Consider the following 17,472-nt stretch of genomic DNA (forward strand, 5'->3'; position numbering starts at 1 on the left):
AAGACTGACAAACTATGGAGCCTCTGCTTTCTTGTGTGTGAAATAAAGAGGTTGAGACCTATAAGGTCCTTCTAAACTCTTGAGTCTGTGATAATAGGTAGTGAATACCAAAAACTCATTAAGCAAAATGGAGTATAATAGATTTCTAGCTGATAGATTATTAGCTAATAATCTATTAGTCTTAAGATCAGCCATATTTTTTAAAAACCTGAAAATGAAGATATTTAAGAATATCCCCTAGATACCCCTGAATTGTTGAGGTAGATATCATGGAGGGCCACTGTCCCTTCCAACAAACTCTCCTTTCACATTACCATTAGTCATCTGTACTGGGCTCATTTCTCCTTCAGTACTTTTGTTCGTGTTTATCTTTTATGTCCTTCCCCTTTTCTAGATGAAATTTTTCTTCTAAAAACAGCTTAAGATTCACCTTCTCCAAGAAACCTTACCTGATTAACCCCACTTTGGTCACTTCCTAGTTATATGTTTTCTCAGTGTAGAATTTATCCCACACTGCTATGCATTGGTCCAATTGGACTCAAGATTGATTTTTCAAGTCTGTCTATAATTCTTTATCCTTCAACTAGATTACAAACTGCTTATGAAGTCAGGGTTAAGGGATCATGTCTTCTTTTTCTTTCTTGATCTCCACTGCTCCTCAGTAAGGGTTTGTTGAATGAATACATTTTTAAAATTATTAAATTTTTAAAATTTACATTCCCATGCAAAAATTCCAACAAATGATAGCAATTGTCTTGTCTTTTTTAAAGAATAATTTTATTGTATCTTTTGTATTTTTATATCACCATAATTTATCCCAGAATTCCATCCCATCCCCTTCCTGAGAGTCTATGCCAGATAATAGTGTGTGTGTGTGTGTGTGTGTATGAGTGTGTGTGTTTTAAGGAAAAAAAGATAAATCAACAAAACTGAACAATTGATAAGAAAAAGTCTTAAACTCTGTGCAATGTACCATACCCATGAATCTCCCATCTCAGCAAAGGAGTAGGGTGGGAGTGTGCAAATTATCTTTTCCAACCCCTCTCCCCCAACTCTTTGAATTCAGAGCTTGAGGGCTTTCTAGTCTAGTCTCCTGCACTTGACATCTGAACCCCCTTTCCATCCCAGCTTTTTCTTTCACTATTTCATTTCTAAAGTCAGTAGCTCAGTTTAAGAAGGTTAAGTTTTGATTTTTCATTACATTTATGCTATTACTTTTGACTAAACTCCTTTCAAGCATTTTCAGGGAGAAACAGCCTCTATTTTATTCAGTACCACCTTTATTTTTTGAAGGGGCATGTGCTTCTGATGACATGCTGTAAAATGATCCCGCACAGCTGAGGCATGTGTTTATTCAAAAATCTCTTCCTAATCCCAGGTATGAGGACACTGTACAAAGGAAACTCTCAGTTTTTAGCTAATTTCCATTCTCCAAGAGCCAGGAGATAACTAAAACTCTCATCCTTCTATGAGCATAAGTGCCAGTTTGGAGAAATTCCCTGGCACACTAAAATTCTTAATAAGAGTCATGGAAAGACAAGTGCTTAATCAACTGCAGTTGGCAGTTTGCCTTAGATTTCTCCATGGAATTGGAAATCAATTCTCTCTCAGAAAGAGAGGTCTGGTAGTAAGGAATTCACTCGTGGTAGTAAGAATTTCTTTCCCTCCTCATTTTAACTTCCCTGATTTCTCTGAGGTCCCAACTAAATCCCACCTTTATTCCTACAGGAAGCCCTTCGCTATTCCCCCTCACTCCCAATGCTAATGCCTTCCCTCTGCTGATAAACTACAGTTTATCCTGTATATAGCTTCATAGTTATTTTTATATAGGTCATATAGTTATTGTCTATAGTTCATGGTTGTTGGCATGTTGTTTCTCCCAAACGACTGTGACCTTCTTGAGCAGAGGTCTTTGTTTTTCTTTGTATCCCCAGGGCCAAATCCAGTGCTTGGAACTTAGTAGGTGCTTTAATAAAATCTTGTTTACTGGGAATAAGCATTTATATAGTGCCTACAAAGTGCTAGGTGCTGTGTCCTTATGAATAGCTTATTCTATCCTTACTCTGCCTACCTCAAAGGGCTATGTAAATGTTAACTGTTAATTTATTATGATAAATCCAGGAATTTCAGACATATAAAAGAACTTGGAGATCATTTTGTTCTACCCTCCCATTTTACAGATGAAGAAACTGAGTCCCAGAGAAGTTAAATGATTTGCCCCAAAGCACACAAGTAATAGACAGCTGAGTTAGGCTCCAAACCCAGTCCTCTTTCCATTATACCTTCTAATCCCCTTCATCATATTCTTCCTCCACAGCAAAATACCGTATTTCATACCTAATTGTGGCTTTTAAATATATTTATTATCCTGAGCTACTCCAATGAGACATCATGTAAGTTATTTTTTTCATCAGGATCAGTATATAGTATTAAACTTTATGTGGTCCCTTGGTATGGATATTTGTTTGGCTCTCTGTGTGTGTTCATCCTTCGTTGCCAAAGAAGACCATGCCATCAGAGAAATAATGACACGACTTGCACTTGACTGTGTTTTGAGTAAGAGAGGGCTGTGCAGGTCCCCATCCTCACTTCTCCTCCAGAGCCATCTGAATCCAGTGACCAGATAGATATTCATCAGGATGACTGGAGATGACCCAGGATGAGGCAACTGGGGTTAAGTGACTTGCCCAAGGTCAAACAGCTAGTGTCCGAGATAAGATTTGAACTCAGGTCCTCCTGACTCCTGCACTGGTGCTCTATCCACTGCACCACCTAGCTGTCCAGTTTGGCTCTAGGAGAAGTGAAAGGGCTGTGAACATTCACTTCAGTTTCAAATAAAGTGCCCTTTTGCTAAAAAAAAAAAAAAAAAAAAAAAAAAAAGATTGCTTTGGTTGTTTTAACTTAGTTCTCTTGATGTTTGTGGAAACTAGTCAAACACTACAACCCTCTGATCAAATCAACAAGGCCAATTTCCAAAACAGTGGCTGCTGGACAGTTAGCTAGTTCTGTGGTTCTAAATTATTTGACTAGAATTTGTTAAAGGTCTTCTGTGTGCAACAAAGGCACTGTGATGGGTAGGGGGAATTCAAAGACAAAAATGAAGCAGACTTTGCCCTCAAGGAATTCTTATTTTCCTGGCACGTAAGAGGTACTCAATATATGTTTATTGATCAAGTGAAGGGATACAACATATGTTGTTGTTTAGTCATTTCAGTCTTGTCTGTCTCTTTATGATCCCATTTGGGGTTTTCTTGGCAGAGATACTGGAGTGGTTTGCTATTTACTTCTCTAGCTCATTTGACAGATGAAGAAACTGAGGCAAACAGGGTTAAAGTGACTTGCCCAGGATCACACAGTTAGTAAGTGTCTGAGACCAGATTTGACCTCCAGTCTTCCTAACTCCAGGCCCAGGGCCCTATCTCCTGCCCTACAACATGAATAAAGAAAAGCAAGTGTTTTATATTATTTTTGGATTACACAAACAATTTCATTGGAGTAGGGAATTCCAGACAAGGAAACTTCCTCCACAAATGCAGATCAGTGTTGATTTTGCAATCTCATATCTCAGTTTTGCCTGGAGCTACTAAGAGGTTCAAGTGATTGTTCCAGAATCACACAGCTAGTATGTGACAGAAGCAGGATTTAAGACTAGGTATTCCTGATTGCTAGACTGGTATACTATCCATTAATCCTTTAATCACTTTGTATATACTTCATAGTTTCAAGATGGAGAAAGTACTAACAACCAATCAGGAAAGGTCATATGTAGGAGGGGCCACTTGAATGATGAGAATAGAAGTAAGGAAGAAATACAGTCTAGACATGAGGGATTACTGGTATAAGAAAACTCCCTCCAGCAGCTTAGAGTTACTCCTTAGAATCCTGAGGGAGAGAAATAGGGAGCTGTTTTCTTGGGACCAGACCTTCCAGTGCAGGTAGGGAGAGTGAGCCCAAGTACCTGTACAACTGTGGGTCATGGAGACAGCAGAAGGAGTGTCTTGAATGAGAAACAGCTGGCAGGCTAGTTTGACTTGGAATGGTATCTGTGAAGGGGAGTGCCAGGTAACAATGACTAGAAAGGTGGATGAGGGCCATCCTGTGGAGATTTAAATAATATCAGGCTGTGGATTCTATATTTAAGAGGAAGACACTGAAGATTTTTGAGTAGGATAGCGATAATACTCTGATGGGTATTTCAGGACCATCCATTTGGCCAATGAGTGAATAGAGAGGAGAGAGACTAGAGACAGGGAGGCCAATTAGGAGCCTATAGCAATAGTCCAGTGATGGAAATGATTAAAACAATAAAGATGATGCTTAGAGACAACAGTTATGAGGTGGAAAAGTATGTGTCTAAGTAAATTTAGAATTTATGGCCCAAATAACTCAAATAGATAAGTACCGTTTAAGTGTCTACCAAGTCCCAGGCGAGATTGGGGAGGCAAAGAAAGTAAAACAAAACAACCCTCATTCTCAAGAAGCTCAGTCTAACTAATGGGAAAGACAGCATGCAGACAAAGCTGTACAGAAAAGTTATATATAGGATAAATTGTAAATAATCATTAGAAGAAAGGCACTAGAACTAAAGCAGATTGGGAAAGGCTTCTTGGAGAAGGTGAGATTTTAGTTTGAATTTGAAGGAAGCCAGGAAGCCAGGAGATGCATATAAAGAGTGAGACAATTCCAGGCATAGGGAACTGTCAAATGGAGAGTCCTGCAAACAAAAGCCAAAAGGTCATTGTCGCTAGATTGCCAAGTACTTAGGTGGGTGGGAGAATAAAAAGTATGAGAAGATTGGAAAGGAGACAGGGATCCAGGTTAGAAGAGACTTCAACTCAATAATTCTCCCATGTGTAAGTTTTAGGTGAGTAGAATCATGCCCGGGGCTGGAGTCAGGAAGATCTGACTTCAAATGTGGCCTCAGACACTTACTAGCTATGTGATTCTGGGCAAGTCACTTAATCCTATTTCCTCATCTGTTAACAACAACAAAAAAAGAATTTGGATTAGGAAATGGCAAACTACTCCAGTACCTCTGCCAAGAAAATCCCAAATGGGGTCAGAATGAGTCAGACAGGACTGAAGTGATTGAACAACCACAAGAAAGGAATTATTGGATTTTAGAATTGGAAATAAAAGTGAAGCAACTAAGTGGCTCAGTGGATAGAGTGCTGTGCCTGAAGAGACCAAGATCTACTTCGAAGTCCATCCCCATATACTTTCTAGCTGAGTGGTCCTGGGTGAGTCATTAAACCTATCTGTCTCATTTTCTTCAATTGTAAAATGAGGATCATCACAGCCCCTTTGTCCCAGGATGGTTGTGAGGATCAAATGAGATAACACGTGTAGCACTTAGCACAGTCCCTGGAACACAGTGGTATTTAATAAATGCTTGTTTCCTTCCTAGCTCTCAGCAATGTTTAGAGACTAGAGTCTAACTTCACTGGATAATTCACATGGGATTTAGCTTGTCTGTGAATCATTTTTTAGTGAATTTTTAATTTCTAAATTCTCATTTTCCCTTGCTATCCTACCTTAAAGTTCATGTTTGTTGAGGGGAGCCATTTCAGTACATGTCTTTCTTCTATCTCAAGTCTTGTCTTTGGGAGGGATGTTAGATAGGAGGGCTAGATCCTACACTGGGCCTTTCTTCATCTCTCCAGTTGTAAGAGATCCTGGCTCTAGACAATGAAATGCATTAAATGCCAAACAGAGGAATTTTCATTTCATCAGATAGTAAGGAGCCATCTGAGCTTTGGGAGCAGGGGAATGACAAGGATAAACCTATGTCTTAGGAATATGGCTTCCACAGCATTGTGGTTAACTTAAAAAATCTGCTTTCTAATTCCTCTGAAGTGGACATTATTTCCCCTCCCCCCCAGAGCTCCTGGGTTGAGAAATGTCTGTTGAGTTTCTAGGCAGAGTTGGGCCTAGTAGCCACTTACTGTTAGTGACTACACTTTCTTTTGTACCCTTTTGCCTAGCAGCTGCCTGGGCCCCCATCTCTGTTGTACCCCTTTGCCTAGCAGCAGCCTGGGCCCCCCTCTCTGTTGTACCCCTTTGCCTAGCAGCTGCCTGGGCCCCCCTTTCTGTTGTACCCCTTTGCCTAGCAGTACCTAGGAACCCCTGTGAAAACTGTTCTGTGAAAAATGTGTGCTACTGGAACCACAAGACTGTACCGGGAGGTGCTAAGATGCTTAAAAGGCACACACACCTTTGTTCAGGGTTGCCACCTTTGTGGACAGCCGCCGGCTAATAAAGACGCTCCCAAATTCTCCATCGACTCTTGCCTGTGCTTGTCTCGGTCCGTCCATTTCCCCTCAAGAAGCATTTCCCCAATTCTTTTCCTGAGGTAAATGACGTACATATCTATAAGACGCTAATTCCTGGGGAAATATTTCTGCTGCCTGAGAAACCATGACAAAGTGGAGGGCATGACAAGGGTAAAAGCTCTCCTGGTCTGAGCGGTCAGAGCAGTGCTGCTAGGCCAGGCATGGCCACTTTGTCACCATTCACAACAGCCCGGGTGTTGACACAATAGAGCTGGCTCTAGTTAGACTTTAGACATGCAAGAATGAGAATGAGCCAGATGTGGCCAGCTCACCCCAGGTAGGCCGGCTTCTTTGGGTGGAGAGTGGGGAGGGGGAGGGCAGGGAAAAGAGAAGAAAATTCCTTCCTTCTACTCTCCTACCCTTTGCTATAGGCTAAAGAGCACCTGGAGGAAAGGTCATTAAGCGTTCTGCTGGGGGCTTGTATTTGTAGCTGAAAGACAAATTTACAGAGGCAGCCAAGCACCCAGTCCCTGCTCCAAAGCACAGTTAAGGGGGAAAAAGCGTTGGATGAAGTCAAGGTAGGAGAAAAAACTTCTAATATCTGGAAATTTTCTACAGGATTATGTCTTCTTTCTTTCTCTCCACATTGACTTTCCTGGAAACATAACCTGTTTTGTATATATTTATTTGCATACTTTCTCCCCCATAAGCTCCTTGTAGGCAGGGACTGTCTCTTCACCCCCTTTTGCCTCGGAGGCCCAGCATGGTAGTAAGAGCTGGGTTTCCTAGCAAAAGCCCCTAACTGTCAAGGATCCGCCTGTCTAATGGAGGAAAGAATGAAGAGAAAAACATTTCTTTAGAAGAGGAACTAAGTCTTCCCTGACATAGTAATATGAGCACTCAGGATAACTAGGGAGACCTGGGAATTAAAAAGTAAACTTGGCTAAGCCTTACTGTCTCTGAGCCAATTGCTAAAAATACACATGAGAAAAGATGAAACTATTGCTTGGCAGTGAACTAAGCTATGTCAGTAGGCAGCCTAGCACAATGTCTTTAACAAAGACGGTGCCTAAATCCTTTGGTAGTCTAACCAATGCCCGATGGAAGAGGAGTCTATTGCTGTCCATTTGATGCATAATCACTTAGCTTTTTCTGGCCTCAGGGACTTCACTAGCCTGAGTAAATCAGTGAATTTCTGAATGTCTTGGTTTGCTCACTTGAAAAATGAGGGCAACCCTGTCTCTTAGGGGTGTTGTGAGGATAACGTGGAATATAATACTTGTGAAGTGCCCTGCAAATTTTTAAAGCATTATATTAGCAAATGCTAGCTATTATTTCATTCTTACAGCAGCCTTGAGTTTTAATATAGACTTCAGAAGTTTTGGAATATCAAGGGTTCCTTACAGTGACACAAGGAATTCACAAGAACACAGTAAAGTCTGCTTTATTTCAGGTCCACATTAGAACCCTGTAGAGAATGAGACTCTTTCCAAACCAGTAAAGTCTGGTGGGTTGTTGTTTTATAAGCTTCTTCTCTGAGTATCTCCAAGAATCTGGTGGGATCTGGCTTTATGGGAAAAGAGTGAGGATCTTGGATTTGCAGATTGGTCATATTTATGAAAGGAGGCAAGGCTCCTTGAGGATGAATGTCTAGTTTTATTTCAAACTCCCCAACCCTGGAAAAGGGGATTTGTGGCAGTAGTGTGGTTCTTATTTGGACTAGGTAACTCAGTTTCCTTCTCTGAGATTTTTGAGCTTCCTTGGTATTCCTTTATTTACCTGGGGGTGGGATAGGCAGCTGGGGTCTTTACAATCTCCGCTGCCTCTCCCCACATGCTAAACAAAACTTGACCCCCCCCAGATCTCTATGAACCCACCTACCCTGGAGAATAAAATCCTCTACTCCTTTCCTCTGTGCTGAAATCCCTATTATCTGGGGAGATAGTACTAATGGGGTGGGGGTGGGGGGGGGGAGAGGGCGGTCTTAATTTTCTGGAAGACTGCATGTGCCTGCGAATGGAATAATGACATATCTCTTGGTTATTTTTTATGGTAAGTTGTGTTAGTGTGAGGAAACTGCTTTTGTAAAACAACTAAAAAAAATCTCCTTCTCCTCCTTTCTTCCCCAGTCCCCCAGCCCAGCCCATTGCACTGGCTATGAGGACAGATCAAATCTCCAGGATCTTATTCAGTTTTGTGTAAAGCTCCTGGGGGCTTTATCCCTGCCCTATTCCTCCTCCCCAACCCTTGCTTGGGTGGAGGAGAATTAGCAGATAAGGAGTGAAGAAAGTGGAGGTCAGGTGGCTGGGCTTAAGGGTGAGAATTCAATCAAAAACCAGCTTCTTATGTGCCTTTGTAGATGGAGGGCTTACTAGAAGGCTATTGTCCATTCTTCTCAGGACTCTGAGTGCCGGGATCCTTCACTCACTCAGTTGTATCTAACTCTTCATGAGCTGGTGGACTGTACTGTCCATGGGGTTTTCTTGGCAAAGATGCTGGAGTAGTTTGCCATTTCCTTCTCCGGTGGATTATGGCAAATGGCATTAAGTGACTTGCCAGGTCACAGCTAGTCCGTGTCGTATTTGAACTCAGGTCTTCTTCCTCCAGGCCCTGGGATCTATCGGAAGGTCATTTAGTTCCCTCCTTTTGGCAGGGTCCCAGTGGGGGTGGGGGGAGGGGAAGAAAACAAAAATGCTAAACAAATTGTAGTATTGATTGTAGTGGAAGAGTCTGACTGCTGTCATATGCTGAGCAGGACGAATATAGAGAAACATGGAAAGATTCCCATGAACTGATACAAAGTACAGTGCGCAGAGCCAAGGAAACAATGCACAGACTGCAACCATGTAAAAGAAAAGAATGATCATAAAAGGGGGATGTTATAAAATTACAAAGAATATTGACTCAAAATATGTTGTCAGGAGACCCCTCTACCTCATCCCTTTGCAAAAGTGGGAGGATCATTGCACGTTTCAGCCTATAAATCAGTTTTGCTGATTTCCCCCCTTTTGTCATATATATTTGCATATATAGGTGTATGTATGTATTCGTATGTATGTGTGTGTGTGTTATCTAGGCTGACATACTGGGGAGGGAATTCTAATAAGAGTTACTGAGGGAAATTATGGTGATGTAACCATCCCAAAAGACATAAATAAAATACTTATTATTATTTTTTAAAGTCAAATTTCATCTTCAGCCTCCTGCCCCTTCCTAAGAAAATTTCTCTTTAGAACTAAGCCTGTGACCTGAGTAGATGTTAAGTCTGGGTGATAAGGAAAACTTCAAAACTTGATGGACTACCAAGTTATCCTAATCTCTAAGACCTCGTGGTAGTCACCACCCCCAGGACTCTGTCCTTTTCCTAAGGTTCTAGGAAGGCCTTGGCAATTACAATAAGCTCACTTGCTGAGCTGAGCTGGGCTTGCCTCTCGTAGAAATAAGGTACCTGAAATAAGTTGGAAAAACCTGGCTCTGCTATGTATAACGGACTCCCTGACCTCCAGGGCTTCAAGGCTGGGGTCAGTTTTCTCTGCTGCCAAGTGGATAGGGAAAGTGACCAGCTCCAGTAACATATCGTGTGTCCGAGTATAGCCCTTCCTCCAGACCCAGCTGTCACCTGATCAGACAGCCAAGGTCCCTGGGCCTCTGTAGGTTTAGGGGATTTCTGTATGGAGCTTGGACTTCTGCCCTGTGATTTTTTTCATTTTCTAAGAAGGCAAAGCAGGGATCCTGTTTGAGCAGGACATGATGGTCAGTGTGTAGGAATACTTTTTACACCAGAAACCTATAGGTAAGCCTAGACACTTACTACGCCATAAGTGAACAGAATGCAACAGGACAGCAGGCCCCGTGTTGCCTGAAGGCCTACTGATAAATTAACAGATTTTGCTAGGGGCAGCTAGATGATACAGTTGATAGAGAGAGGGGGCCTGGAGTAAGAAAGACAAGTTCAAATTTGACCTCAGCCTAGGCAAGTCACTTAATCTCCATTTGCCTCAATTTCCTCATCTGTAAATAGAGATAATTAATAGCACTTCCTTTACCAGAATTGGGAATCACAGATTAATCAATAAACATTTATTAGTTGATTACTATGTGCCTTGTACTGTGCTGAATGGCAGGGATACAAAAGGAGGCAAAAGAGTCCCAACATTAAAGAATTTCCAATCTATCCACCAGGTAGTTCCATTCTGGTAGGTGGAGGGTGCCTAGTGGGGGGTGTTCCCATCTGAATTCAGACATAGAAACAGCCCAGTTGTATCCCTTGGGTTTAATTCTGGTGATACTACATTTTCCCAAGCATACAATCAGAGTCAGCTTTTAAAAAGCCCACCATGAGAACCTCTTCATGAACTCATTTTAATTCCTTCAGAGCTGTTTGGTATCCTGTTCCTGTCCCCAGTTAGTTCCAAGACAGGTTTAGCAAGGTTTGGAATATCAAAAATACCTCCAGGGAAGGGTGACTATCTCTGCCTCGTATATTGTCAAGGGAAAAAGACCGAGGGGCAGGTTACTAGGGACAGAGCCCCTAGTCAGGATCTTGGGGAAAGAGAGAAGGTAGCTTTTACTTTCTCTGAAAGAGTTGGGATATAGACATAGCTGCTAAATTCTTTGCTGCTGTTCAGTCGTTTCAGGCATGTCTGATTCTTCCTGATCCTATTTCAGGTTTTCTTGGCAAACATACTGGAGTGGTTCGCAGTGGATAGGACCTGGAATCTGGCCTCAGCCATCTAGCTGTGTGACTCTGGGCAAGTCACTTTAACTGTTTGCCTTAGTTTCCCCACCTGAAAATTAACGGGAGAAGAAAATGACCAACCGCTCCAGCATCTTTGCCAAGAAAATCCCAAGTGGGGTCCCAAGAGTTGGATACAATTGAAATGACTGAATAACAAAAATTGTCTAAATATAATATCCTTACTCTCCCTGCCCACTCCTCTGGGGTAGGAATTTATCAAGAGCATTTGCCAAGGGAACAGTGTGAGCCAAAAGCCACCAAGTGAGAAAAGCACCAGCTATGTTTGGGAGATAGAGCAGTCCAGTTAGTCCAGTTTGGTTGAAGCTTGTGTGTGTGTGTGTGTGTGTGTGTGTGTGTGTGTGTGTGTGTGTGTGTGTGTGTGTGTGTGTGTGAGTAAGATAAGTAAACATGAAATTTGGCATTGTCAGATTGTGGAGGACTTTGAAGGTCAGGCAAAATGGCTTGTACTTTATATGGTAAGCAATAAGGATGTGAGGTGGTCAAGTTTTAGCAGAACAATTAGACCTATGCATAAGGAAGTTTTTTCTGATAAAAATTTGAATTCATGTCCACTACCTATAAGGCATTGTGTACTATGTGCTAGGAATAATCAATGAATCAATAAACATTTATTAAGTGCCTTTAGCCACTCCCACATCCTCTGTCCCTAAGTTCCAACATCTAAGTCAATATGCATTAACTCGCCTTTCATGATTTTCTTGCATTGCTCTCACTTCTCTTTCCAATTTTTCCTCCACCTCTCTTACTTGATTTTCAAAATCCCTTTTGAGCTCTTCCATGGTCTGAGACCACTGCAAATTTATTTTGGAGGTTTTGTATGAAGAAACTTTGACTTTGATGTCTTCCTCTAATGATATGCTTTGTTCTTCCTCATCCGAAAGGATGGAGGAAAATACCTGTTCACCAAGAAGGTAACCTTCCATAGTCTTATTTTTTCCTCCCTTTTTTGGACATTTTCCCAGCCAGTTACTTGACTTTTGAGTCCTTTGTCAAGTGGAGGATATACTTTGGGGACACGTAAGTTCTCAGTTCCTCCAAGGTGGCACAATCAAGGGAGAGGAGTTTTCTCCTCCCCTGGCCTATGCTCTGGTCTGGGAGCAACCACAAGCTTTTCTGCCCAGGATCTGTGAGTAGGGTTCTCTCTCTACAACTGCCTGCCTCCAGCTCCACCAGCCAGTTCTCTTCCTCACCCCATGGCCACTACTCAGGGCTGAGATTCAGATCAGTTGCTTGATTCCCCCAGGATCTTTAGGCTGAGGGCTCCAAAAATGGCCCCTGCAGTCTCATGGGACATGGGGTTAGGACTCCCTTCTCACCCAGGTGAAAGAGTTTTCTCACTGACCTTTGAAACTATCTCTGGTGTTTGTGGTTGAGGAATCTGGGAACCACAGCTGCTATCTGGGATTCCGGCCCTGAAACCTGCTTGTCTCTGCTGTACTGTGTGCCCAAGGCTGGGCTGCACTCCGTGTGCTGCGTTCCACTCTGAGCCTGGTGCAATAGACCATTCCTGTTGGCCTTCCAGGCTGCCTTGGGTTGGAAACCTCTTTCACTCTGTTGTTTTGTGGCTTATGCTGCTCTAGAATTTGTTTAAAGTCATTTTTACAGGTATTTTATGGGCTTTGGGAGGAGAGCTACAGTAGGTCAGTCCTTCTACTCTGCCATCATGGTTCTGCCCCAATATGCATTTATTAAGCACTAAGTATTTCCCAGGCACTGTGCTAAGCTCTGAGGATACAAAAAAGAATAAAAGACAGTCCCTTCCACATAATGGTATAAGAAAACAAATAAAAAATTTCCTATTCCTCAGAAGCTAGTATCTGAATTTAACACAGATGAAGATATACAAGATAATGTAAAGTGAGGGAGAGGATATTGGCAGCCCAGGGGATGATGAATTTGACCAAGAAAACGAAAGCCTATAAATCTGCATCTAGTACAGAAGAGGGTGGGGATAGTGGGATGTGCTGAAAGCCTGAACTTTAACTTAACCTTCTTGCTATTTAGAAACTGCACCCTGCCATCCCCACCTCTAGCCTTCACTATTTTCATAGCATGCTGGTTGGTCTTCCTGCTTCAGCTCTTTGCCCATTCCAGTCCCATCCTCTACTCTGCTATTAATGTGTTTTTTCTAAAGCTCAGGTCTGACATGACCCCCACACCTCATTCAATAAACTGCAATGGCTCACTCCAGAACGAAATAAAAATAAATAAAATAAAATATAAAAATAAAATAAATAAATAAAAAGAAAACATGACGTTTGACTTTTAAAGGCTTTCCTCACTTGGCCCCTTCCTTACCTTTTATTCTCCTCCATATTCTACACTTATCACACTTGATCCTTCCTCACCTAGTCTGCTTTCCAGCGACATTATCTCCTTGCTGTCCCTCACTTGAGTTACTCCATCTCTGGCTGTTCTCCATGCCTACCATGCTCTCCCTCATCTCAGCCTTCTGGATTCCCTGGCTTCCTTCAAGTGTGATCTAGAATTGCGCCTTCCGCAAGACGCCTTTCACTAGTGCTGCTACCTTTCCTCTGAGATTACCTCCAATGTATCCTGTGTATAATAAACTGCATCTTGCTTCCCTCATTAGATTGCGAACTCCTTGAGGGTAGAAACTGCTTTTAGAGCTGGTGGCATAGTGGCATAGAAAGACCTGAGTTCAGATCTGGCCTTAGACACTTCCTAGCTGTGCAATCCTGGATGGCGCACTTCACCTCTGTTTGCTTCAGTCTTCTTATTTGTAAAATAGGGATAATAATAGCAGCTACCTGCCAGGGTTCTTGTGAAGATCAAATGAGATAATGATTGTAGAGCTCTTAGTACAGTGCTTGGCACCTAGTAAGCTCTATATAAATGTCATTCATTCATTCATTATTATTATACCCCCAGAGCACAGCACAGTGCCTGGGAAATAGTAAATGACTCATCAACGCTTATTGACTTGACTTGGATGTTGGAACTTAGGGACAGCTGGGTGTGGGAGTAGCCAAAGACTAGGGGTGGGGAGTCAAGAGGTCCCAAAAGTTTTCTGTTCTAAGAATGAGGAATGAGGAATTGTCTGCTAGAAATCTTTCACTTAGAGTAACTACAAGGGCAGAGCTACAGGAAGGGCTTTGCTTCAAAGTGAAAAAATTTAGGAGGCATGCCATCCCTGCACCCTCCCACCATAACCTGCTCTTCCTCCCCAGGTGAGCTCCTTGCCCTATCTACCCAAGAGGCAAAAACACCTCTGTTTGTTTTGTTTTGTGTTTTCCCTCCTCCACCTCTGTTTCCTTGACTGCCTTCCAGACTCCACTCAAAGATCATCTTTAGTTTAGAGGGTTTACCAATAACCTTCTTCTCTAATGTTATATTCCATTTACTCTATATAGCTCTTGAAAGTATCTCTTTTAAGTATCTAATAAATGCTTGTTGACAGATTGTGCTATTAGATATTGTGTTATTAGAGATTGTGTTATTAGATACCCAAAGGAGGTTTGTGAAATTTCATTTTCTGGAGTTCTTTTAAGAGCAGAAAAGATACGTACTCTCCCCAAATGGCTTTCATGCAGCATTTTTGTGGAGACTGAGCACAGTTGGTAGTGAAGTGTTAACTTTGTTAATCTTGTCACATACTGGGTGGTGACTGTTGCTGTTCAGCGCCAGCCCTCAAGCAAATAAGCAAAGAGCATTTCTTAAGCATTTCAGATGTGCTGGGCACTGGGCTAAGGGCTGAGGACATAAAGAAGACCAAAAACAGTTTACCCTCAAGGAGCTTATATTCTAATTGGGGATACAACATAGGTACGTACAAGATACATATGGAGTAGATAGAAGCTAAGTCAGAAAGTCCTTTTAAGAGGTAGCAGAAGTCAAGGCAGAAAGCGCTGGACTTGGTTCTCATCCCATGCCAATCTCTATGGAGCCTCACTTTTCTCATCCATAAAGCTGAGATTGTAGGGTCCTTTCGAGCTTTAAAATTCGACAGTTATATGCCTCTGATTGTACACCTCATGTAAATTTTTTCTATCACTTGAATTTATCTGAAATTCCACTGCCCTCTTCAAAGTTTTTATGGTAACACATCCACCACTTTAACAATGCCTTTCCCCCCTCCTCTTTCAGACCAAGACTGAGTCAGCATGGCATCTATATTTCGGAGCGAGGAGATGTGCTTGTCCCAGCTGTTCCTACAGGCGGAAGCTGCATACTGTTGTGTAGCAGAACTTGGCGAACTGGGATTGGTTCAATTTAAAGATGTAGGTACAATATCATTTGGAGTCATGGTGGGGTGGGAACCAGAGAATTAGTTACTCTCTTAATCATTTTGGTTTCTATGTAGTATCATAAGGTTTACAAAGTAGTTTCCTCCTGCCATCCCTGTGAATTATGTTGTAAAAGGTGTTTGTTTGTTTGCTTTTTTAATTTGGGTTCTTTAAGCGTAGACATTTTTATTTACAATTGTCAGAGGTTTTTTTTTATGGTGTGCTAAACTATTCTACTGAGATAAGAAACTGGTCAGGGACCAGAGAATTTTTACAAGACACACCTGGTGGTTGTAAATCCCAGACTACCCCATCTATATTTATTTTACAATTTGATCTGATGTAATTTTTCTTCAGTTATCTTTTGAAATCTAAACCTCCTTCCTCTCAGTCTACTGCAAATTTTACAAGTTATCTATGAAAAGTAAATCTTTACTTTTCTTCTCCTTCTAGCAGTTATAAATTCCTCTCTTTCTGACTGTTATAAATCTGAAATGGTTTCTTTCTTTTTCTTCTATACTAAGACTATCTAAGCTTTAAGAAATCTGTGTCCTTTATTCAGACTTAATTTAAATGCTGAGCACGTAATTAATCTTATTTTAAGATGTCTCTCTGTTGGTATTATGGACTTTTAACAAATCATTTCACATTTATTATTTCATTTTATTCTTACAAAAGTCCCTATGAAATGTCATGCAGTTAATTTTATTCCCATTTTGTGGATGATAAAGCTGAGTCCCAAGAATGGTAAGTGATTTCCCCATAGTAGAGATGAGGAAACTGATGTGATGGAACTAAGATTGAAAGCTAGACTTCCCAGCTCCATAGCAGTCTCTTGAAAGTACACAGTTAACATAGCTGGCACAGGAAGGCAAAATGAAATGTAGTAGAATGAACAGTGAATTGGGAATTGGAGGTCTTGGATTCTAGTTGTGTTTATGGGTGTTAACAACTTGGAATCTCAAAAATCATTTTCTGGACCCTCATTTTCCCCTTCCTAGAATTTTTTCAGTCACAGGAATGAGTGAAGGAGTCAATTTAGTCAATTACTCAATGGCTGTTTTCTGGACCCTCCTGGCTTAGAGTGATTATCAATAGTAACTGTTTCTCTTTCCCTCACAGCTTGACTTTTTTTCTTTAAAATGGCATTAAAAGGGCCATTCCCTGACTATTTCTTAAAGAGGCCTATTCACTGAATGGGTATTACCTCTCTTACCTAGGCAGTTAGAATGCAAAGTAGATAGAGTACTGATCTCAGAATCAGGAAGGCATGAATTCAGAATCCTGCCTCAGACACTTTACTGGCTGGGTGACCTGGGCAAATCACTTAACCCCTGTCTACCTCAGTTTCTTCATCTGTAAAATGGGAATAATAATTTTTTAAAATGAATTTATTTAAGTTTTCAACATTAATTTCCAAAAAATTTTTGTGTTCCAAATTTTCTCCCCATTTCTCCCCTCCCTCCACCCCAAAACGCCAAGCATTCTAATTATCCCTATCACCAATCAGCCCTCCCTTCTAACATCCCTCCCCTCCCTTCCCTTATCCCTGTCTTCTCTTTTGTCCTGTAGGGCAAGATAAATTTCTATGCCCCGTTACCTGTATTTCTTATTTCCTAGTTGCAAGAACAATACTCAACAGTTGTTCCTAAAACTTTGAGTTCCAACTTCTCTTCATCCCTCCCTCCCCACCCATTCTTTTTGGGAAGGCAAGCAATTCAATATAGGCCATATCTGTAAAGTTTTGCAAATGACTTGCATAATAGTCATGTTGTGTAAGACTAACTATATTTCCCTCCATTCTGTCCCCAAATGGGAATAATATTAATAGTATCTACTTCCCAGGGTTGCTGTGAGGATCAAATGAGATATTTGTAAAAGTGCTTTGCAAACCTTGAAACATATAAATGCTTACTCTTGTTGGTTGTGTGAACATAGGAAGTCGCACATAAGGAAACCTCAGTTTCCTTATCTGTAGAATAGAGATAAACATCTCCATTTATCAATTTTACCATTTATCAATTGGGAAATGGCTTGAGTTTTTATAAATTTACCTTGGTTCCCTATATGTTTGAGAAATGAGACCTTTATAAGAGTAATTTTTTTATTTTTACAAATTTCCCTTCCTGCTTTCTTTCTAATTCTGACTACATTTGGTTTTTTTGTGCAGAAACTTTCTAATTTAATGTAATCA

General features: G+C 41.2%; 1 protein-coding gene across 2 annotated transcripts in view; it reads left to right on the forward strand.

Moving 5' to 3' along the window:
- ATP6V0A4 (ATPase H+ transporting V0 subunit a4) overlaps positions 1–17,472 on the forward strand; it is a 75,463-nt gene that overhangs the window by 4,844 nt on the left and 53,147 nt on the right. Inside the window, exons 1-2 of one of the 2 annotated variants that reach the window (XM_072652601.1) lie at positions 6,738–6,850; positions 15,139–15,272. In XM_072652601.1, coding sequence (XP_072508702.1) covers positions 15,156–15,272 — 117 coding nt within the window. In that variant the 5' untranslated portion in view covers positions 6,738–6,850; positions 15,139–15,155. Of the gene's footprint in view, positions 1–6,737; positions 6,851–15,138; positions 15,273–17,472 lie in introns of those variants that run through there. The other variant, XM_072652602.1, reaches the window with a different exon arrangement.

Source organism: Notamacropus eugenii, chromosome 3 (genome assembly GCF_028372415.1).
Source record: "Notamacropus eugenii isolate mMacEug1 chromosome 3, mMacEug1.pri_v2, whole genome shotgun sequence".
In the NCBI taxonomy this organism is placed as follows: domain Eukaryota; kingdom Metazoa; phylum Chordata; class Mammalia; order Diprotodontia; family Macropodidae; genus Notamacropus; species Notamacropus eugenii.